The 23,837-nt window shown below is 39.3% G+C and overlaps 1 protein-coding gene across 2 annotated transcripts in view; it reads right to left on the bottom strand.

The window, feature by feature from the left end:
- The window catches only part of LRCH1 (leucine rich repeats and calponin homology domain containing 1), a 147,827-nt gene that overhangs the window by 29,350 nt on the left and 94,640 nt on the right, over positions 1-23,837 (bottom strand). Inside the window, exons 8-17 of one of the 2 annotated variants that reach the window (XM_075265495.1) lie at positions 20,092-20,200; positions 19,207-19,319; positions 18,000-18,067; positions 16,826-16,912; positions 15,279-15,359; positions 15,157-15,193; positions 8,332-8,376; positions 7,865-7,934; positions 5,997-6,098; positions 2,990-3,099 (exon numbers count right to left, since the gene is read on the bottom strand). In XM_075265495.1, the coding sequence (XP_075121596.1) occupies positions 2,990-3,099; positions 5,997-6,098; positions 7,865-7,934; positions 8,332-8,376; positions 15,157-15,193; positions 15,279-15,359; positions 16,826-16,912; positions 18,000-18,067; positions 19,207-19,319; positions 20,092-20,200 (822 nt within the window). The remainder of the gene's footprint in view (positions 1-2,989; positions 3,100-5,996; positions 6,099-7,864; positions 7,935-8,331; positions 8,377-15,156; positions 15,194-15,278; positions 15,360-16,825; positions 16,913-17,999; positions 18,068-19,206; positions 19,320-20,091; positions 20,201-23,837) is intronic. The other variant, XM_075265493.1, reaches the window with a different exon arrangement.

Raw genomic sequence — 23,837 nt, 5'->3', positions numbered from 1 at the left:
TGCACACTCCTTCACTTATTATATATACATGTTTCTGCCACCAGACTGTTTGATAAAGACTGAAATAATTAAATTTTCATTACTTAAGGCTAAGACCACACATGGCAGTCCACTGTGGAATATGTGCAGCGTATACCCTGCCGAAATCCTGCCCCAGCAAAAAATGGCTGGTTTGGGCCATGACTTTCCATCTATAGCAATAACTGGCATGCTGTGGATTTTCTGAAGCATGTGACTGGGATTTATTGGAATTTTTTTCACTGCTACTGTAAAGCACAGTAGACTAGCCGCTGGCAATTCCACTCAAGGATAACCCTCTGTAAACTTTCAACGTATGGCTCCGGCCTAGAGGAGTTTTATTATTAGAGGTATTATTACAATTAATATTAGATCGGTGGGGGTCAGACTCTCTGTGCTCCGTTCAGCACTTACATGAGCTCTGGAGCCAATTCAAACAACTAGCAGGAGTGCCGAGAGTCCGATCCCCACCAATATAATATTGATGACCTATCTTGAGGACAGATCTCCATTGGCTTATCTGAGGAGAGATCTCCACTGATCTGACGACCAGTCTGTGTTTCTTGCTCCAAGGCCAAGCACATCTCAGCCTTATTTCTCTCACTCAGTAGTGTTTTCTTGCAGTAGTCCTTCTACTCAGTTTATGCTGAGATATATTTGCCTTTACAGCTGTCATCTGAGAGGCTGTTATGCATCTTCTGTGCAGGGATCCTCATTACAACCATGTTCAGCATACAACTTATTAACCAGTCAGCCACTGCGCTTGAACAATGTTCTGTTTTCACTGGCCAGTGTAGGTTCAGGTTTGTGCTATAATAATCATATTTTTGTCTACTACAAACAGAAAGAACCAAATAGGGCTTTAAATTGCCCACTAAACCTTGTTAACACAACACACATTAGACATAACCAATGAAAGAGATTCCACAACTGAAAGTTGAAAGGCATAAATGTATTAAAGAGGACCTATCACCACCTCCAGCAAGTTAATTACATTTAATAGCTGTTGATCCACTGATTCTGGTACAGTTAGAATTTTTCCTCTTGCCTTCATCATTCCTGAGAAATCAGTGCTGTTAGTTTTGGTGCCTGCTATGCTATTTAGGCTCTGTACTGTCAGGAGGGCGGTGTCAGGCAGGAGCAGACAAGGGGTGTGATTCTGAGCTCTGACACTGGCTGCCTCTGATTGGAGCTCTGAGTCACACCCCCTGCCCAACACTGCCTCCTAACAGTGCAGAGCCTAAACAGCACATCAGATACCAAGACTAACTGTGGTTGTTACTCAGGAATGGTGGGGTCTAGAGAGAAAATTCAAACTGTGCTGGGATCAGTGGAACTGAGCCTATTAACAGATGCTAAGAACTGTAATTGGTCCTCTTTAAGTACATTAGGGAACATTTTTTTGTTGTGGCAACCACATATAGCCAAAATCTGTGCACCCAGTATTGTTGGAGTAATTTAATTTCACAACTACTGGCTCACAGCTAAGCCACCAGTGAAGTCACTATCATGGGCAGTGGATGAGGGACCTGCTGTGCCACCTCTCATACAGGTCCAGCTAAAGGTGGCTGCTGACAAGGGACCAGATAGACTGGTGTCTGGATTCAGGCAGAGGATAGTCTGGTACAGGCTGAAGGCCAGTGGCAGACAGCAGACAAACAAGGTAGTAATCAATCCAGAGAGTCAGGGTGGGCAGCTCAGGTTCATTATGTCCAGAATAGACAGATGCACATCATACACAGTGGGCAGGGTAAGAGGATCTGGATCAGAAGCGTGGTCACAAACAACAATAATCCAGATGTAGAATGTGAAACCCTTGCAGAATCTGTAGCCAGATACAATACTGCTTGGGCAAAGCAGACTCATACAGACGGAAGCAGTCCGGGATTGGGTCAGTTCTCTTTCTAATCTACAGGTTTCTTGCAGTCTGTTGCTGTTTATAGCTTGTGATATGTGTGTTTAATTGCTTCAGTCTCTTGTTCCAGTCCAGTAGTGCAGTATTTTATTCTTGTGGTTTGTTTTAGTTCCTTTTGTTGTTTGTTCCTAGTCTCCCTGTAGGAATTAATTTCTTGTCAACTTACTGATGTTCACATCTGCTTAGTTTGATTTTCTTGTCTTTGGGACATAATGCTCTCCTGTAGTCCATGTTTGGGTCAGTATCGCTGATCAAAGTTTCCTTTAGGGGTTAGCTTGAGGAATAGAAAGGGTCAATGATATCTGGTTTTAGGGTCAGCATTTAGGGGTGGATCTAGGGAAAGATTCAGGGATAGCGAAGTCATGGTTAGTTATAACTGTCTGTTCACCATACTATCCTCATCATCCATGTGTTCCATCATCTGCCTACCATCACCATCATTTGTTACCATGAATATCATGTTCCAGTCATGAGCTCCCATTTCCTTGCATTCTTATTCCCTTTTAATTTTATCATGCATGATTCATAATTTTTGTTTATTTGACTGTTTTTCTTGTATAATTCAGTCCTACTATAAGTCCTGGGGATAACGGAAGACACATTAGTACCTGGTAAAGGAAACTGCAATGGGTTAAGTTTAGTTCTGCCATATTGTGTCCTGCTGGCATTATAACATTAAGTACAATATTTGTATTTATGAAAAAAATATTGATGCATTTATACTGCAAGTCTTCATTCACATCTGCATCGAAGTCTCCGTAAAAGACTCCGTCGCAGATTCTGCTGAGAATCGTCAAAAACTCCTGCATGAACTTTATGGGGTCGGCGGGTAAATTACTGTTTTCGTTGGCGGGTTCTCCGTCATTTGGACGACGGATATGAACGATGGAGAGCATGGCGCAAGTGTGACCCTTAAAATCAATGTTTATCTGAATCAGCAGAGACCAGCATTGTGTTATGCAAGCTGTATCAATCTACATGGAGTGAACATAGGTGAACAGCTAGATTTTAACTACATGGATTTTTATTGTACTGAAATTAAAAATGATCTTTTACCTCCCGAAGAGAGTCTATCAGTTCCTTTTCCTCTCTCATCTGTTCCATTTTTCGTCGCATTGTAAATTGGGGATCTATTGCTTCCAAGTTCCTCTGAGGTCTAATGAAAACTAAAATGTAAGAGAATGAAATGAATAGGTGAGCGTTTCCAACCATCAAGAATAAAGGGAATGAAGACTTCATGAAGAGCACAGATTTGGTCATGACATGAGCACATAGACATGTGTAATACAGTTTGCATACAATGAGTTGAGTGGTATAAGTTTGTTGCTTCCATGCAAACCTCATGATCTATGGTTGTTTATGAAGCGCCAGACACATATGGTATATACACTAGAAACAAGTATTAAAAGGGTCATGCTTAGACATGCTTAAGAGGTATAAAAATAACAAATATCTGAGGCCTTTTCATCTATAATGTGCCTTAATGCAATACAATTCACTGGTCAAACTAGATGTGATTCTTGGGGACATCATGGACATCTAAAGATATGTCTGTACTGCAGGGATCAGTATTTCTTGTCTGTTTAACATTAAAATAGTATGTATATATTTATTATCTCCATACAATATCTCTATGTTAAATATTGATTTTAGGGTTTCAAGTGGAAAGTCTACATATTGCATTCTTTGTATAGTGCAACCTACAGTGTATGCTAGCAAAATATTTGAGACATTATCCATGTTTCCAGATTGCTTGCAGACAACCTCTTCCTCCCGCTTTGCGCCTGCTATGCTGGCAGAGGATGAAGCAGAGTTGTTCAGAGAGTTTTCATCTCTGCAATATTGCTAGTTAATCCTTTACAATTAGATAATCATTGGGGAACATGCAATGTTGGAAAGAAATACTTCTCATTACATAACCGATTTAGTAAATACTTATATTCCCCATGAAACAGCAATAATGGAGCATTTTTTCTTATATTTCGATATTCGCTGTTCCTCTTATAAATTAACAAAAATTGACATCTGGATTTTACTTTTTGCTGGAAGGACACAAAGTGTTTTTTGATTCCCTTCAAGTCCACATTTTTCTTATAAAATAGCTTTGCTTTGATATATACGGCTACTCCATTTCCAAGTTGTAGTAAAGTCGTTCAACCACTTGGGGGCAGAATAGGGCAAATTCTTTTTCCTGGATTAGCACATCACTATGGTCACAATTTATTATTATTATTATTAGTTATTATTTCTTTATATAGCACCATTATGATGGCTAGCCCTGCCCGCAAGAGCTTTACAGTCTATGAGACTACATCTAAATTAGTCCTTAGGGCCTCTTTCTAAGAAAAAAAAAAAGGGACACTATTAAAGTTTCTGTCTTTATCTTCTCCTCCCTCCAGAGATGTGAAATATACATTTAATGAACCTGAGCATTCACAGACTCTTTAAAAGAGACTTGAACAGACAACCATATTATTAGCATAAACTGTGGGTCAGATGAAAGATTATGTCTCCTTAAAGAGATATCACTTTACGTTGTACAGGGGCTTCTTAGACCATGCATGCCCTGCTAAGAATTCTGAGAAATGAATATGCAAATAAATTCTCCTTGGTGAAAAGGGAGAACGTGCTCTAGCTCCACCTTTTGGATGGTGACTCCCTGAAGATCAATGCCTGGTTTTCCTGAAACCTTTACATCTTCCCTCTGATAGTCTTCAGAATATGTTAATGCTATATCAATAAAACTACTACTATCTACTACTACTATTAGATATCTCCATGAAGTATATCTTAGCTGCTGTAAATGCAGAAGTTCTTATTTACTGTACTATGAGGTTAAGAATGTGGAAATAAGAAATAATAAGCTATGTATTCACTATATGGTGGATAGATTTGGACACAGACTAAATAATGTAATACAGCTGGTTTATCTTCTCGGCCTTCCACCTGTGCACAGTCTGTTGTATTATAACAATGCACCTCCTTTCCACATAGAAAACCTTTCCTTAAACAATGACCTTATCCTATCTCTAGGTAAATATTGTTTCTCTCTCCTATCAAGTGAACTTTACCTTTGTGTGCAAAGCTGTATGTTAAAGACAGGCAATTGCCCCGACATATAATAAGTCTTTGGTGGGATGATCCTCATCATAATACATAGATTTTGTTTTGGAATATAACACTTAAAGGGAACCTGCCATCTTAGTCCAAATTTTACTCAGAGCCTCTCTGCATTTTAGTGACATATGGAGTAGATTTCTTTTAAAGCTGCACCACAATGCTAGTCTATATTTAATGTTAGCCTATATTTAACCATACAAGAAATGGTATAAAGAAGGCAATAGTCTAACGTGTGAAATCCATGAAACAGCATGTGCAAATGTTATAGATTTGGTGCGTTTTCTGACCTCCGGGTAGTTGTTGTTTATGCTGGCTAAATGTAAAATAGTTAATAAATCTGCATGCTGGGTATCCCTTAATTGTAAATGAACCATCAAAGAGCTGATCTAATGCAACAGTTATGGTAACTTATGTAATGCATACAGTATAAGGTTCTAGTCACACTATGTACAGTACTAACAGTATCACCCAATGTACAGTATATATGTATGCAACTATATGTGTATGTACAGTATGTAGCAAGCTCTAACTGTACTGCAGCCATGTTACACTATTAATGTAGCGTGCCGTTCTAGAAGTGTACAAATGGTGTGCTGTTGTGCATTAATACTGCAGGCACCACATCTGTATTGTGAACATTTGCTACATCTGTACATCTGCCACTGATTTAAAATGTAAAATCAATAATGCAATATTGTTTTTTATGCAGTATGCCTTATCAAATTTTAAAGTATCATGTCTGATGAAATGTATACAACTAGCCACGGAATTTGGAAAACCCTCTGCAACATACAGTAGACAATAAGAAAACTTGTGATGTAATAATAGAACAAACAGATGTGAATGTGTTTTATGGACAGAGTGAATTACAGTATAACACGTTCCTTCCATTGAACATGCACCTGACGTTCCACATGTAACAAAGCACCTTCTCTCTACCTACCATTGTCAATGTCTCCTGATGATATGTCCAAGTTATAACTGTCCATATTTTGTGCCTGTGTAAGTTTGTTGAAGGAGATAGGAGGAAGAGTGAGGGACGGGTCTGTAGGAGGGGGTGTCAGAGGAGGTCCGTATAAAGCAAAAGAGGACCAGAATAAATCACAGGTACAGCAACAGCATCGTAGAGCACTGAGCAAAATAGTCTGCAAAGCATACATTCGGATGAAAGACTGAACATGCAAATACCATGCAATGCAAGTTTAGATCTACTGATTTAACCTGCAATGAACTGCAAGTTATCAAAGATAAACTGGTAGAATATTTTGAACCACATTTAAAACACATAAACTGGATTTCTTGGAGTATAAAACCTGTATAAATAACTGAGAATAGTCTACGGCCACTTTCACATAGTATTTGGATAGCTGTCTTCAACAGTATTTATAAGTAGAAAAAGAGCTATCCATATTTTTAAAGGAGTTATGTCACAAAAAGTATTTAGCCTCTATCCATAGTAGGGGGTTGTTGGAGGGGCTACACCCCCATTTTCAGGATTGGTGGGTGGGGGTTTGCTGAGCGGTCAGACTCCCACTAATCCTGAAAATGGGGTTATGTATCCTCTGTCCTATGAATATCTAAAATGTTTTCATAGCATAATCCCTTTAGTGGTCAGCACATTGACCAATTGTTTTCTTACAGCCCCATACACGACTGTGTATTATCATGGCTCCACGTAGGGGACCATGAACCCAGAGATAAAATTCTGAACAAGCCCTCTTCCTGTTCGTTTTGTGGCTCCAACTTATTAATTGAAATGTATGAGTCCATGGAGGGTACGGATAGCACACAGATATCATCCATGTGCCATCTGTGTCGTTTTCTCACAGTCCCCTACATGCACACACTGGTGTGGATGTAGCCTCATGAGAGAATCTCTACCTCTTCCCTGTTCAGGAAGAAATTCTGTTTTTGGCTTAAAAATAAAGATTCAAAATACTGACCAAGTGCTGACTGTGTGAAAGTGGCCTAAAGTTATGTTGATATTTGTGTCATAGGAGCAGATGCCTTAAAAAATAACAAAAAAAAAACAAAAAAAGGGCTGCACGCTATACTTTTGAATTGACAGACACCATAATGGAAACTCAGCAGACTCCTGTATAGTCAATGAGATCTTTTGGGCTCCATTGGTGTGCGTCATTTAACTGAACCGTTTGAAGTTTACATTCCGCTTCTCTGATCTTTGGATGGAGCAAGAAAAAGATGTCAACCTAATTCACTGTAATGTTTGAGAACTACCTAGAAAATCCTTAATATATTCAAAACTGTCTAAACTGGCTCATATATATATATATATATATATATATATATATATATATATATATAAAAAAAAAAAAGAATGATGTGTGGTATGTTTATGTATATCTATCTACAGTATATGGGGGAATACAGCAGACTACTCTTTCCTATAAAAGTAAATAATAAAAGTACTGTACGGTGCCATTTACAGACACAATGCGTTTAAAGGGGACATAAAGGGGCTTTTTTGACATAAGACAGGTGAGGGAACCCTATACATACTTTCAGAGAATGCCCCAGGAAATTTCCAAAACATACAGGGACAGGACTGAAAAAAAAAACTAGTGAACAGAGTCTAAGCGTTTTTGCAAAACATTAGTTTTCTTTTCCGCAAAATTATGGCAAAACTGCAGCTGTGAACTATGAAGATGGGCTAATTCTGAAGACCCTTATTTTTGACAGCTTTAATGTTTGACAATTGGCCTTATGTACCTTTTCTCTAACCAAGTTTAAAAGTATGGAATATACCTTGAGACGTTGCAAACACTTTCCTCTGTTAGCAATGAAACCTACCGGATCGCGGTTTCAATCCAAAGGTTGCAGAGCTGTGTACTGGAGACATGGTGGGGGTGCCATCTTCTGCCTAGTGTTGCAGAGAAATACAGAATATTTCAGTGACATGCTCTTATGAATTAACCATTTCATATTCATTGGGCTATAAACCAAATCCAATCACATCTAACGATAATTTCCCTTTAATTTGTCTGATGCGACAGCAAACCCAGCTTGTACATCCATTTATTTCAGTGTTCATACTGTAATGCTACAATACGCGGCAGGGCAAATGTCGCATTATATTGGGACCACTCAACTGAATGAAATGTGCAGTCACATCATGTCTCCTCTGGCAAAAAACTAGCTGATCGCCAAAGACATATGATGTTAGAAGGATGCGATATGTAGTTTGTAACATGCATGTACATATGACATATGCAAGGCATAATATTAACATTTTGCTTCTGTACATATGTGTAACCCACCTCTTCTTGGGAATTATAACATGCTTCAGTCTCATTCATCTCATTCTGCACATTAAAAAAAGGTTACTAAGTTAGTATATTAGAAGTTAGAACTGAAACACCTGCCTCAAGTCCCTGCAGAATTAAAGAGATGTCAGGGTTTAGAAGATAGTCTCTTCAAGTCAATCAGACTGAACTGCAATACTGGAAATGAATCGCAGACCCTTTTTCTAATTTCAGCAACCCCTCCAATGCCTACACTATAAAAACTGATGTCTGACCATCAAAACTAAAGGGAATCTGTTAGGGTGAACTGAGACACGAAATCACCCACAGGTCCTTATGGTCTATAAGGACCTGTGGATGTCTTAGTGTCCCAAATCTTCCTGACAAGTTCCCTTTTAAGGTTAAGGCCCCATATAGTGTGCTACAGCAGAAAAGTACTGCGGGAAAAACCGTGGCGGCAACACATCGCGGTTTGCCCACAGCGCTTTTCACATAAAGTCTGCAGAGATTTCCTCTTCAGATTCTCTGCTTCCATTATACCATAGACTTAATTGACAAACTGCGTTTTCCACTGCGCATATTTTTCTGCAATGTGTGGATGGGATCTGCAGTGACTGTAAAACGCAGCTGTTCTTGCTGTGCTTTTCCACCGTAACATGGTTATGTTCATGGGAGAACCCATTTAACCACATGAGGACCGCCGTACGTAAATTTACGGCCTCATGTGCTGGTACCTAAAGACCGGACTATTGCCGAAATACGTCCGGCCTTTAGGTACCTTTCTGGCGGGGGGAGGGGTGCGGGGGGGACAGGGGTTAGGTGTTACTAACACCTAACCCCTTCCTCCATAACGTCCAGTCGGAACTGAGTCCGACTGGACGTGTTAACCCTTTCGATCGCGCCGTCAAACATCGCGGCGCGATCGAAAGGGATCCGCCGACAAGTTAACCAGATCGGCACCCCCCGCGGCGAGATCGGGGGGTGCCGATGGCAGTAGAAGGTAGTCTGGGGTCTGGCCAGTGACCCCAGACTACCGGAGCCCCCACATACCTGGTGATCCTGCCAGGCGGTGGAGGAAGTGAGCGATGTGTCTCACTTCCTCTGCAGCTTACAGGACACGAGCAGGCTCATGTCCTGCTCGTGTCCTGTCTGCTACTGTGTAGAATCAGCTGAAGCTTTCATCAAAGCATCAACTGATTCAAGTGTCCTAAAGGGACACATGAAAAAGTTAAAAAAAAGTTAAAAAAAAAATAAATAAAGTGTATGAAAAAAGTAATAAAGTTCTAAAGTCCAAAAATCCCTTTTTTCTATACAAAATGAATTATATAAAAAAAAGCACTAAAAATTAAAAAAAGCAATGCATATTTGGTACCGCCGCGTCCGTAACAACCTGTACAATAAAACTGAAATAATATTTAATGTACACGGTGAACGTCGGAAAAAAAAAACGGAAAAAACTCGCCGGAAATAATGATTTTTTGCCATCTCATCCTACAAAATATGCTATAAAAAGTGATCAAAAAGTCATATTCACCCCACAACAGTGCCAATAAAAAGCGCACATTTTCCCGCAAAAAATAAGCCCTCAACCAACACTGTCAACCGAAAAATAAAAATGTTACGCCTCTCAGAAGATGGCGATGCAAAAATCACTGATTTATGTCCCCAAATGTGTTTTTGTTCTGCAGACTTAGTATCGCATAAAAAAATAACATAAATGAGGTATCGCCGTAACCGTACCGACCCGCAGAATAAAGGACACATGTTACTTATGCTGTACGCTGCATGGCGAAAAATTTAAAATGTAAAACTCAATGCAGGATTGATTTTTTTTTTTTTTTAATCCAGCAAGAAAGAGTTAATAAAATGTAATCAGTAAGTTGTAGGCACCCAAAGATGGTGCCATTACAAAATGCATCTCATCCTGCAAACAACAAGCCCTTATATGGCCATGTCACCAGAAAAATAAAGAAAATATAGCATCTAGCAATGTCAAGGCAAAACCCCCCAAAAATCGCCAAATTATTAGAACACAACTGGCTGCGGCAGATAGGGAATGTATAAGCTGTGCGAGCGAATATCAGGGGACACCCCAGATTTACAGCTTATGAGCGAAAAAACACCAGAAGTGACCCCCAAAGTGACCCCCAGAGTGACTCCCCCAATCATAGGAGCTACTGGGACATAGTAGGGAATTTGGTGTCTGCAATGTTCTCCGCACAGCTTATATATTCCCTCTTCGCCATCCGCTGTGCAGTCACGTCCGGATACTAATACTCACTACACCCCCTGATAAATTCTTTGGGTGGGGTCACTCCTTTGGGGAATCCACTTTTCTGGTACCTTACAGGCTCTACAAACATGACATGGCATCCAGATACCAAACATCAAAATCTGTACTCCAAAAGCCGCATCGCGCTCCTTCGCTTCTGCGCCCTGCTGTGCGCCCAAACTGCAGTTTATGACACATGTATGACACTGGTGTACCCGTTATATCGGACGTAATGTCATATGTGAGTATAAACTGATATTAGGGCACAGCTGGACGCAAAAGGGAAGAAGGGTTATTGGGTTTTTGGAGCACAGACGGTTTGGTTTTTGGATGCCATGACACTTTTGTAGATCTGAAACGCCAGTAAAGTGGAATCCCCTGATATGAGACCTTATTTTGGAAACTACACCCCTGAAGGATTTCTCCAGGGGTACAGAGAGCATTTTTAACCCCCAAGTGTTGCTATAACTTATTATCCATAAATGAATACGAAGCTGATTGTGAAAGGTGAAAATGACCATTTTTCCAGGAATCCGTCATTTCAGTGCGTAATATGTTGTGCCCGCCTTGTATCAGAGATGAACGCTCTAAAAGCTGTTGTGCCCGGGATACCCGCTTACCAGTTTTTGGAGTGTCTCTGCTGACATAAGTTGGGCACAACATATCGGGCACTAAAATGGCGAATCTCTGGAAATTTTTCATTTTTAACTTCTCATTATCAGCTGTGATTTCATTTCTGGAAACTAAATAAATGCAACACTCAGGGGTTAAAAATGCTCGCTACGCCACTTGATAAATCCCATCAGTGGGCTAGTGTCCAAAATGGGGTGACATGTCTGCGGATTCCACTTTATTGGCAATTCAGGGGCTTTGCAAAAGTGGCATGGTGTCCTAAAACCAAACTGTGCTCCAAAAACCAAAATAGCGCTCCTTCCCTTCTGTGCCCGGCTGTGCCCAAACAGCCATTTATACCCACATATGGCATTAAGTCCGTTATCCGGGGTACACCAGTGTCATACATGTGGGCATACACCGCTATTTGGGTACCCAGCAGGGCGCAGATGTGAAGGAGCAATATGTGCTTTTGGAGTGCAGATTTATATTCTTTGTTTTTGGACACCACATCACATTTGCAGAGGCCCTAAAATTGTCCCTACAAAATGGGGTCACTTCTTGGTGAATTCCAGTTTACTGTCACCTGTGTAGTTTCTAAAATGGGGTCACAATGGGGGGTTTCCATTGTATTGATACTTTAGGGGCTCAGCTAATGCGACATGGCACCTGAGAACTATTCCAGCCACATCTGCTTTCTAAAAGCCAAATAACGCTCTTTCCATTCTGAGCCCCACCGTATACCCATACAGCAGATTATGGCCACATATGGGGTATTGTTAAGAAGAAATTGTGTAACAAACTCTGGGGGGCTTTTAATTCTTCAGCTACTTGCAAAATTAAAAATATGGCGCTAAATGGACGATTAATTGGAAAAAAAAGTAATTTTTCATTTTTACGTCCCATTGTTAATAAAATCTGTGAATCAGCTGTGAGGCCAAAATGCTCACCAAACCCCTAGATAAATTCTATGAGGGGTGTAGTTTCCAAAATGGGGTCACTTTTAGGGGGTTTCCACTTTATTGGTACACTAGGGGCTCTGCAAATGCGACATGGCACCTGAAAAATATTCCAGCAGAATCTGCCCTTCAAAAGCCAAATAGCGCTCTTTCCATTCTGAGCCCCGCCATGTTCCCATACAGTAGATTATTACCACATATGGGGCATTTCTGTGTTCAGGAGAAATTGTGTAACGAACTTTAGGGAGCTTTTTTTCCTTTATCCTCTTGTGAAAATGAAAAATTTGGGGCTAAATTGACAGTTTGTTGGAAAAAAAGTAAATTTTCATTTTCATGTCCCAATGTTAATAAAATCTGTGAAACAGCTGTAGGGTCAAAATGCTCACTCTACCCTTTGATATGTTTTGTGGGGGGTGTAGTTTCCAAAATGGGGTCACTTTTAGGGGGTTTCCACTGTATTGGTACTCTAGGGGCTCTGCTAATGCGACATGGCACCTAAAAATTATTCCAGCAAAATCTGCCATCCAAAAGCAAAATAGCGCTCCTTCCATTCTGAGCCCCGCCATGTTCCCATACAGCAGAATATGGCCACATATGGGGTATTGCCGTGTTCAGGATAAATTGTTTAACAAACTTTGGGGGGCTTTTACTCCTTTAACCCCTTGTGAAAATGAAAACTTTGGGGATAAAGTGACATTTTAGTAATTTTTCTTTTACACATTCCAATGTTAGTAAAATCTGTGAAACAACTGTACGGTCTAAATGCTCACTATACCCCTTGATGAATTCCGTGAGGGGTGTAGATTCTAAAATGGGGTCACTTTTGGGGGGTTTCCATTGTTTTGGTACGCTAAGGGCTCTGCAAATGTGACATGGTGCCTGAAAATTATTCCAGCAAAATATGCTGTTCAAACACCCAGTGTCACTCCTTCCCTTTCGTGCACTGCCGTGTGCCCAAAAATCAGTTTACACCCACATGTGGGGTATTTCTGTGCACGGGAGAAATTGCATAACAAAATGTGAGATGCATTTTCTCCTTTAACCCTTTGTGAATGTGTTAATTTTAGGTCTAAATGAATGTATTAGTGAAAAAAAATGAAATGTCTAAATTTGACCTCCATATTATTTTTATTCTTATGAAATGCTTAAAGGGTTAACAAACATCCCAAATGCTGTTTTGAATAATTTGAGGGGTGTAGTTTTGAAAATGGGGTGATTTATGGGGGTTTCTATTATATAGGCCTTTATAATTCCTTTCAGAACTGAAGTGGTCCCTAAAAAATTAGTTTGAGGAATTTTCTTGTAAATCTGGAAAATTGCTGTTACACTTGTAAGCCTTGTAACATCCAAAATGAATTAAAAGACGATCAAAAGATGATGCCGATATAAAGCAGAGATATGGGAGATAATATTTATTCATGTATTTGGATGGTATGACTATCTGCCTGAAAAGCAGAGAATTTCACATTTTGAAAATTGCAATTTTTTCCAAATTTCCATCAAATTTGCTAGTTTTTTTATAAATAAATACAAAAATATTGATTAGTGTTTACCACTAACATGAAGTATAATGTGTTACGAAAAAACAATTTCAAAATCACTTGTGTAAGTTAAAGCGTCTCAAAGTTATTGCCATTTAAAGTGACACATGTCAGTTTTGAAAAAAGAGGCCCGGTCCTTAATGTACTTCTGGGCCTGGTCCTTAACCGGTTAATGATGTAACAGTAAAGGGATTATTCAGTTTCCAAATATTATCTGCAAATACATCCACAGCAATGCTAAGTCCTCACTGTTTCCTTGTGCAGCCTTTGCTCAGCTTTATTTTATTTGTTGCTCCTTTTACCACTGTTATTTACATGCAGTGAATCTGTGGACAAACTACATTTCCCATGATGCATCTGCCTGCTGTCACTATCTGTACTTGCTGCTCACAGGAGGAGGAGGGAGCGAGCTAGCAAATGAAACCTCACAGAACATGTGACCTCAGATATGGGAGTGGTTTATTACCTGTGATTTCATTATAGGGGAGAGTGGAGAAGGGAAGGGTACACAGAGAGTGAGAGCAGGAAGATGAATCAAGGAAAATGTAGTTCGTCCTCAGAGTCACGGCATATAAATAACAGTGATACAAGGAGCAACAAGTAAAATAAAGCCAAGAAAAAGTTGCAGAAGAAAACAGTGAATATTTAGCACTGCCGTGGATGTATTTGCAGGAAATTTTTGGAAGCTGGACAACCCCTTTAATAATTAATCTTAACACAATGTAGAAATAAAAGTAGTTTACAGTTAACCCAGGGACAGATCTAGCCGATCAGAAATGTCACATACATAGGTGGCATCCTATGACACTGCCATGTGAAAGCTCACTGAGCTTTTCAGTACAAACCATACTTTTACAAATGCTTGTCTAAGGAGACTGTATGACTGTGCTAGCTTTTTTGTACATGTTTTGGATGTGGCTGAAACAAGTAAACTCAATAATTAGAAGAAATGTTCACATACTTTTGGCCATAATGTGTATATATGGATGAATTGTCTTACTTGATATATGTGACAACAGTACAAACACCAAAACTATCTCAATGCACCAAACTGATTAATATCGGGTAGTCTGGCTATTTATTTGTGGACATACTGTATTACTCTACAGTTGTAGCACAAACTAGTAACTTTGTAAGGTGAAGCCGTGTTTATTCCGAACAGATACTATATGAACCTGGGACACTATAGTACTAGGCTAGAATCGTCATAAAGCAACTACATGGACGCTGCTCAGTTATTGCACATCATCACATCTCATTTACAATCCCTCAATAGACTTGTTTCCGTAAATCATACTATATAAAGTTGCCTGAGTAGATAAGTCATACATGAGCCAGGTGGACGCTGCTCTGCTCTGTTCCTCTGATATTTTATAGCCGTATAAATTTGTTACATGTTACATTATGTTATTATTAACACAAGCTCTGAACATTTTACTGCCATGCTTAGCTTTACCTGCAGTATTGGAGACATCTGTAATTCTACTTGGCCACTGGAAGAAAGAAATAAAAGTCGGTAACCTGTGGATATGATGTAGCTCTCTACGGAACATACTTTACAATGGGAAATAAACACACTTTACTGTAGACTTATTCACATCAGATGGGGTAGTCTGTAAACTATACAGCTCTGTGCTATCTTCCATTTCCATTCTTAACCTACAAAAAATAAAGATAATATACAAAAAAAATAAAATTAGTATATCATAAAATGCAAAGTGGCAATTTAATGTAGTTTCTGAACAATAAAGATGAGGGTCATTTTAAACAGTTATAATAACACCCAGAACAGTGGGATCTGGTGTCATAGGAAAGATGAGATTCTCAGTTTTCATATGACTTCAAACTCAGTTCTGTATTATTTCCAATGATTACCACTGGTTGAAAACAATAGGGGATTGGCATTTATTAATATATAGCTGCAGTGGCTGCCGAGTCTGACTGTGGTATTTCTGGAAATATTGCAGACTAGCTGGTACCCGCGACTTCGTCTGCTGTGATTGTAGAAGTGGGTATATACAGGTGCGGGTAAGGTTTTCGTACTGTGTATAAGGTATGGGATATAAAATGTAACTTTGTATCTTGTTTTTGCAATTGTTTTTGTAATTCTGAGAATACATGAGACTTTTGTGTTGAACGTAAGTTGTAGTTCAGCTGCTATACGGTGTTCTGCGAAACTGTACATAGTGTCTTTGGGACAGAGGTATTTCAGGTTAATATACTTCGATATACGATATTGTATGATTTGTTATTTTGCACCAGTACATGTAAGTTTTGGGCACAGGATACTCTTGAGCAAGCAACATAAAGTCTGGCCCTGTGCATGACAGTTTAGTAACTCCATGTGCCTCTTATTAATAGCAATTAACCCCATAATGTCTATCACATTAACCCCTGTGTAAGAGTTACTGATAGAGATGAGTGAGTACTGTTTGGATCAGCTGATCCGAACAGCACGCTCGCATAGAAATGAATGGACGTAGCCGGCACGCGGGGGGTTAAGCGCGCCGGCTACGTCCAAGCGGAAGTACCAGGTGCATCCATTCATTTCTATGGAGCGTGCTGTTCGGATCGGCTGATCCGAACAGTACTCGCTCATCTCTAGTTACTGATATGTGAGAGACTTGGAGGTAATAATTAAGTATCTTCATTATTGAGGTCTTTTATTAGTACCTCCATATGTCTCACATATTAGTAACCTTTATATGGGGCACACAGGGGTTAATATGAGGGACATGATGGGGTTTATTCCTATTCATGTGAGGCACAAGGAGTTACTAACACTAAACTAATAACCCCAAATGCCTGACATTAATGAGAATAGGAACTAAAGGAAGGTAGCTGTGTGTTTCTTACTTTCACCACAAAACTCTGTGTGAATGCCCCCTTATAATGCCTGAAATAAAAGTTTGAAATGCCCCTCTGCAGCCACAGCTCCCCTGCAGTATACAAGCACTAATACACCCATACACCTAGTGAACGCGGTGTAAAGATTTCTGCTATCAATAAAAAACAAGATAAAGAATAAAAAAGCGCAGGATTGGTTCTGTAATTTACAATAATCATCCACATAAAGTGGTGGTGTCAGACCATTGTTCTGTGTTCATTAGATTATTATGTTTTACCTTGTAGGGTCCTGTAACATATCGACGGCTTCTCTTAATTGGTCTATCATTCCAGAATTGATTTCTTTACTTTCTGGACTTGTATTGCTGCAAAACAAAAGACATTCAACAGGACAACTGAGATCCTGAGACAGTAACGCTTTGTATCCCATAAGGTTATGATCTGTCATTTCTCATCCTTTACTAAGATTATGTGCAGCAATTATTTTATTCATTCACTAGACAACAGACTTTGTGAGATCTGTGTTTAGACAATTCCATATAGATTACCCATACACACATATTTCTAGTGTTTTCCTTCTCTATCTACACTCATTACCATAATGATTGCTCAATGTATTCTCATAGATTCAGAGACATGAAGGAACTTTTCCTCCAAATCATTACATTCTGAAAAGATCCTCACACTTCAAGTACTTGTCTGGTTATTTTCTGTTTACTGTGCAGTTTTACAATGAGAATCAACAATGTAAACCTGAAATATGTCGTATAAAGGGCTGCATAGATATGCAATAAAGGAAATGCTGCAGTGCGGCCGTCTAGAATAATAATAAGCAATTGCTTCCCAAATACTATGAGGAGATGTATTAGAAAACAGATATATACACAATGTCAAACGTAAGCGTTGATTTCAGCTACTTTGCTTGGATTCTTTCTTTAGAATACATATTAAGGCTAAAGCCCCACATTTTTGAAACTCACAGCCTGCCAATAATACTCGCGGAACTACGAATGGTTTCCCTATCGGTTTAACAAGGGAAGTAAATCTGCAGAGAAAAACTCAGTAAAAACACAACTATGCAGAAAAAACAGCGATGCGTTTCACTACACATGGCCATAGGGTATGTTCACACGGCGGAATCTGCATTCCTCGTGTGAACATTACATTACGCGGTATTCCACTCCGGATTAGGCCCAAATGAATGGCCTAATCGGGAGGGAGCCTCGTGCTACGGCCGCTGCCGCTGATTCAGCTGCGGAATCTGTGGCAATAAGGGTCATCTCGCTTCTTTTTTCTGCTACTAGCTAGCGGAATACAAAAAGCGAGCGGCTCCCATTGAAGTCAATGAGAGCCTTTTTGGCAGCTAATTTTGAGGCTAAAAAAACCTCCATGTGAACTGACTCTTAGACTAAAGGTAATTTATATAGTGTTTTCATTTTCTTATATACTCACTTATGGTGTACAGACCATGATGTATCCTCCTGTATTTGCAAAGGTTCATCAAAATCTGCAGTTTTATCCTACAATCAAGAAATGTACAATACTATATATTAAAGTTTTTACAAACCATTGCACATAAAATCTTGCCTGTTTATGATTAAAAATAATAAAGTCTCTGCTCTGTTTTTTCATTATCAGAATTGAGCTATTATCCAAGGCCAATGTCTGGTGTTGAAGTTCATCCTCATTTGAAGCTGAGCTGCAATAACAGAGACAGTTCATGGACATAGATGCAGTTTATACAGCCAAAAGGGGCTGTCACAAGCCGATATACAGTATATTGCATTGTACACAGACTGATGTGAAGTACATGTGCTGTCGATGACCAATGTAACGGGATGGGCGGGGGTGGAATAGGAAGCAATCGTTCCTATCCCATGCAGCCGCATAGCTTACTGACAGCACAGCCCTGTTTACACTGTTCACATCTAACTGTATCCAGTCTTACAGTCCTTTGTAAACCAACAAACCTGGACTCCAGATTGATGCATTTCACATAGACTAATAAATAGCAACAACCAACAAAGAGCAGAAATAAATCTGTGCTGCACATGTGTCTAGCTGACAGCAGCTTGGTAGTCTGAATACAACCCTTTCCCTTGAAAAGAAAACCATAGGAATGCATGATCATGAGAGCAAACGTGAGTGATGTTATTTTCATACTACTAATAAACTACAATATCATTTTTTGCTGTGCTTCGCTTCCTTAGCCTAAAGGATTCAAATTACCAACCACAATTTATGGAGTGAGAAAAGGAAATGGATGGCTCTATAAAAGCAGCTAGAACAACAATGTGAAGCTGAAAAGTAACCTGTGTACACATGATAAAATATTATGTACAGGCTTTTATACACAGCAGTGTCTACAAAAGAGCATACTAGCCTATATTCCATAGCCAATGTCTAGAAATATTCAAGTGTTTCTTTTGCTCTCTCTGTCTGCTATGATATATGGATTTATGTGGCGTCTAGCCTAATAAACAAGATGTAGTCCTTTGTATAAGGACATGCAGTTTCCCTTAGCTTGCCACAGACAGTCTTAAATCATGCCATAGATTTACATTAATAATTAACATTGCACACGCATTAGTATACAGCGTCTTCTGTTTTAGACTGAAGTTCATCCTAGTTAATGCTGTTCATCTGCAAGTTAAGTTACCTGGCTGTATCTCATAAATTCAGTGAGGTTGGCATCTGCATCTATTTTATACTGGCACATTGATTTTTCTGACTCCACAGGAGTACTTAAGACATAATTCTGATGACTTTCCACTAAAAAGAAATCAAAGAAAATATGTTGGTTAGAAGTAGGAAGAATATTTGATTTTATATGGATTTCATGTTGCGCCATATGTTATTTGGAAAGTTAGATTATTCTTTCTGTTATATGGACTAAATTTCCGATGTTCTGCCAACAAAGCTGATATCATTTGTCAGGTCGATGAAGAAACAAATTGGATAAGAAAATAAACTAATACAATTTATTTCTCAGAACTACTTGTGAGACAGCCTATACAGTACGTGCTTCAGGTAGTATATGGCCAATGCTACAAAGGATTGTAGAAATAATACAGTAGATACACAAAACCAAGGTGAGATATTGAAAACTATGAGCATTAGAAACATAAAGCATATTCCATTCTATTGTAGAATTAATACACGTCATTTGCATGTAATATAAACTAACATATACACTTTTTATTTGACTTCTGGGTTGGATGTTTTACAGTATTGTGTCTATTTTGCAGCGTTTTACTGCAGTGACTAGATGTCACAATGTAGTGAATGGTATTATAGAAGAAAAGGGGCCTCAATACATTAATATACATTATACATATCTTACATTATTAAAATATATTTTTTATATAAAATATAATTTTAATAATGTAATATATTTTTACCAAACAGTAAACACTGTAAAAATTAAACCCCTGTTCACTATTTATGCATATCGGCCTACTCCAAAGAGTATTTTTTACTTTTCTAGAAAAAATTTAATGCAAGCTCTGCCTCTGTATTACTATGATATTCTGACAACATTTACCTTTCACTGAATTATTGAATTGCTGATCCAAATCTTCTTTGGCAAAATTTTCCTCTTCCAATATATCAGACATTGGCACACTCGGACTGGCAGAGTCTTCATCACAAGGCTGTAATAAAGAAGGGCAGAAAAGTTTTAAAAAAATAAATAAATAAATAAATAAATAAACAGAAATAGAATGGATATGAATAATACAAATTCATATCCATACAGTGGCCAAGTCATTTGTGGTGTTTAGATATAAAACAAATAACTTGAGAGATGGTAGCCTATCCCTCTCACAGACTCAAAAGAAGCAAAGTGTAAGACTAAGGCCGGGACCCCATGGGCCGGAATCGCCGCAGGAAAAATCGTGGCATTTTACAGTACTTGCAAAGTGGATGTGATTCATGCAAATCCCATGCTCACTTTGCAGAAAAAATCACAGTGCGGAAAAGCTGCGATTTCCAAAACCGTTGCGGTTTTGAAAATTGCAGCATGTCAATTATATCTACGGAAACGCCGGCAGCTTTCCCATAGATATAATTGTAACAAAAAGTCCGCGGAGGAAAACTCTATGAACTTTTTGTTCAAAGTGCTGCGGCGTGAATGTATTGCGGTTGTTCCCGCAGAGCTTTAGCGTGGCGGTTCAGGCCCACGGGGCCTTAGCCTAAGGCCCCATGTAGCGTCCCACAGCTAAAAAGCAGTGCAAGGAAAATCTTGATGGTGATGCACAGCGCTAAGATTTTACATTAAGGAGACTGCTCTACATCAACACTAGTGTTAGTATATTATTCTTTACCTATGGATCCTGTCCCTACCCCATACTCACACTGCAGCTCTGCTCTGTATACTAGGAACCCTCAGTAACACTGGCCACATCTCTGCATAATAGTTGCCCATATGTTTTAGTAAAGAGTTTCTGGGAGGCTCAACCATTGTGTGGCCACACATAGACATATAGCATATCATTTTGTGACACAATATCATAAAATCATGTTGTCTTGAAAAGCCAGTTATTGTGTAATATACAAAACTGGACATGTCTAGTCAATATGAAAAGTAAGGGAAAATAGAATTGTACCCTTAGCAATGAAACACAGCCTAAACAAATTCACTAAAAAATATTGTTTGTCCCATGTGCCTTCAGGCCATATCTTACCTGTGGGACAATTATTTGCAAAATTGATTATACAATAATACACACTGAAAGTCGGCCATTTATATGTAAGAGTAGAGGAATGTGAACAGGTCTGAAAATCCCAATGACATACATTGCTGTCATTCTGAGCATTTCGCTGTTTTCTTAATCCCAAATTGTTCAGCCATTCCAAGCATATAAGCCATGTTAATGTTGAGGCAAATTAGGGTATATTAGCCAAGTGGGCGATAACATTATTTCTCTGATTCTGGGGTCAATCTGTGAAGGGTTAATGTCCATTTGGCTAACATACCCCAATTTGCATGTATGTTTGGAATGGCTGATCGGATTTGTATAAACAAAACACCAAAATGTTCAGGGTGGCAGTACCTATAAAATAAGTTATGATATAGGACTTTTGAGACCTGGTGACAAATCCTCTTTAACATTATCAGACAAACAGTTATTCTTATATCTATGTATAAAACCGGTTATATAAATTGCTTTTGGATATAACTTCCATTTACGCAAGAACACAATCTTCTAGGAATCTCATTTTTGCTTTTTAATAAGTGTCAAAGTTTATATCAAACAAGTGGATCTCTTGCTGGGGCCAGGACTAGCTGAACTCTTAGTTTATATGCCTCATATGCCAATGGTTAAACTGTTTATATAGCAAAATATAATAATCTAAAAAAATATGTAGTCATGATGCAATTTGTACTTCTTACAGTCTAAAAACACTTTCCCATATAAATAGCAAATAAATGCACCGATAGCAAAAGCAGAAATGGCTGAGCACAAGTACCCGGTGTAATCACAATAATCGCTCGTAACCACTTACACCATGAAGTAGCAGTAGTCGGCTTTCTATCTGACTCTGCGGCTTGGCAGTACGTGTTTCATCCAGATGTTTCCTAGCAGGGTAACAAACTTGGCTGTCTCATTTCTGCTTTGCAATGGAGGTTATTCCACAGGTGAAACCTACACACTGGTTTCCTGCAGCTGGAACTCTATTTATATCTGTCCAGGATGGGGAGCTTTTATTTCACCAACAATGACCGAAGACAAAAAGTGTTTTTGATTCTCATTAAAAGACATGGAAAAGATCAGCGCAGGTCAAAAAGAATATCAAACACTGTTTTCTATGCTCCAACAAACCCCTCAGTAGTATGTTAGATTCAATCCAATTACTCTTTTCCCACTGACCAACTATTCTGGTGCTTTTATATTTATATATCTATAATACCAAACCATTTGGTGCGTTTAAGTTATTCTGATTACAAGATAGAAAAGTGGGATTTCCAAACAATTCCAATTCAGGGCAGTGCTAAGGCCCCACGTAGTAGGAGACAGATAAAAGATACACTGTAGGAAGAAACGCTGCCAATATAAGCTGCATTCTTTTCCACAGAATTTTTCATTGAGTTATTGCAGCATTTTTTAGTTTAGCCAAAGGAGGGAACTTCTTAAGACAGGGCATGATAGGAAATCTCCTGTAGCGTCCACTTGTATTATAGTCATAAAATTATGAGGAGGAGGGAGAGGACATGGCTGCGCTCCTGGGATACACAGAGATGATTTCTTTCTTTATTTTTCAGATTAACTGTAACTTGAGATAAAACAGAACCAAGATTAGAAGAAGGATAATGGAGGAAGGGCTGGGAGGTTTTATTATTTTTCTGTGCATTCTCTAGGATTAGTGTTCCTTTAACCTGATGTGTTCCTCTTCCACAATGCTACCTGGCTGGTTCATACACTGTAGAGCCCTCAGCTCTCTGTAGTTATCTGCTGTAATCTCTCTGTTCATGCCCAGAAATAAAAGCTGACTAGAGATGAGCGATTACTATTCAAAACGGTAGTTTCGAATAGCACACTCCCATAGGAATGAATGGGAGCGGCCGGCGCGCAGGGGGTTAAGCGGCAGGACGCCGGCCCCGGCTGCGTGCCGGCTGCGTCCATTCATTCCTATGGGAGCGTGCTATTCGACACTACCGTTTCAAATAGTAATCGCTCATTTCTAAAGCTGACATTTACCTAATGGTGACTACTCCTGGCACAGGTACAGGTCTGCAATGTATGCAAGGCAGTAGACCTTGGCTTCACTGTGCATGCCCAAGTGAAAGATGTCCTGTGTTTTATACAGTACAGTATCAACAAAATATACACTACACATTGTCCTCCCTTAGGCCGGGGCCCCACGGGACGTAAACGCCGCGATTTGCCCACAGCGGAGACGCTGCAGGAAAAATTCCGAAATTTTAAGTGCAAGCAAAGGTGATGGGATTCATGCAAATCCCATGCCCACTTTGCGGAAGAAATCGCAGCGCGGACACGATGTGATTTGCAAAGACGTTGCGGCTTTGCAAATCGCAGCATGTCAATTATATCTACGGAAACGACGGCGGCTTTCCCATAGATATAATTGTAACAGAAAGTCCGCAGAGGAAAACTCAGCGAACTTTCTGTTGAAAGCGCTGCGGAAAGAACCGCAGTGCGTTCACGCCGCGGTTCTTTCCGCAGCGCTAAAGAGCTGCGATTATGGCCCGTGGGGCCTTAGACTTACATAGTGTTTTATTTCACTGGTCTATATCTTGCACAATGCCCAGCCATTCATAGTTATACA

This window comes from Leptodactylus fuscus, chromosome 2 (genome assembly GCF_031893055.1).
Source record: "Leptodactylus fuscus isolate aLepFus1 chromosome 2, aLepFus1.hap2, whole genome shotgun sequence".
NCBI classification, from domain to species: domain Eukaryota; kingdom Metazoa; phylum Chordata; class Amphibia; order Anura; family Leptodactylidae; genus Leptodactylus; species Leptodactylus fuscus.
The sequence above is the reverse complement of the archived record's forward strand: the minus strand, read 5'-3'. Positions and strand labels throughout refer to the sequence as shown.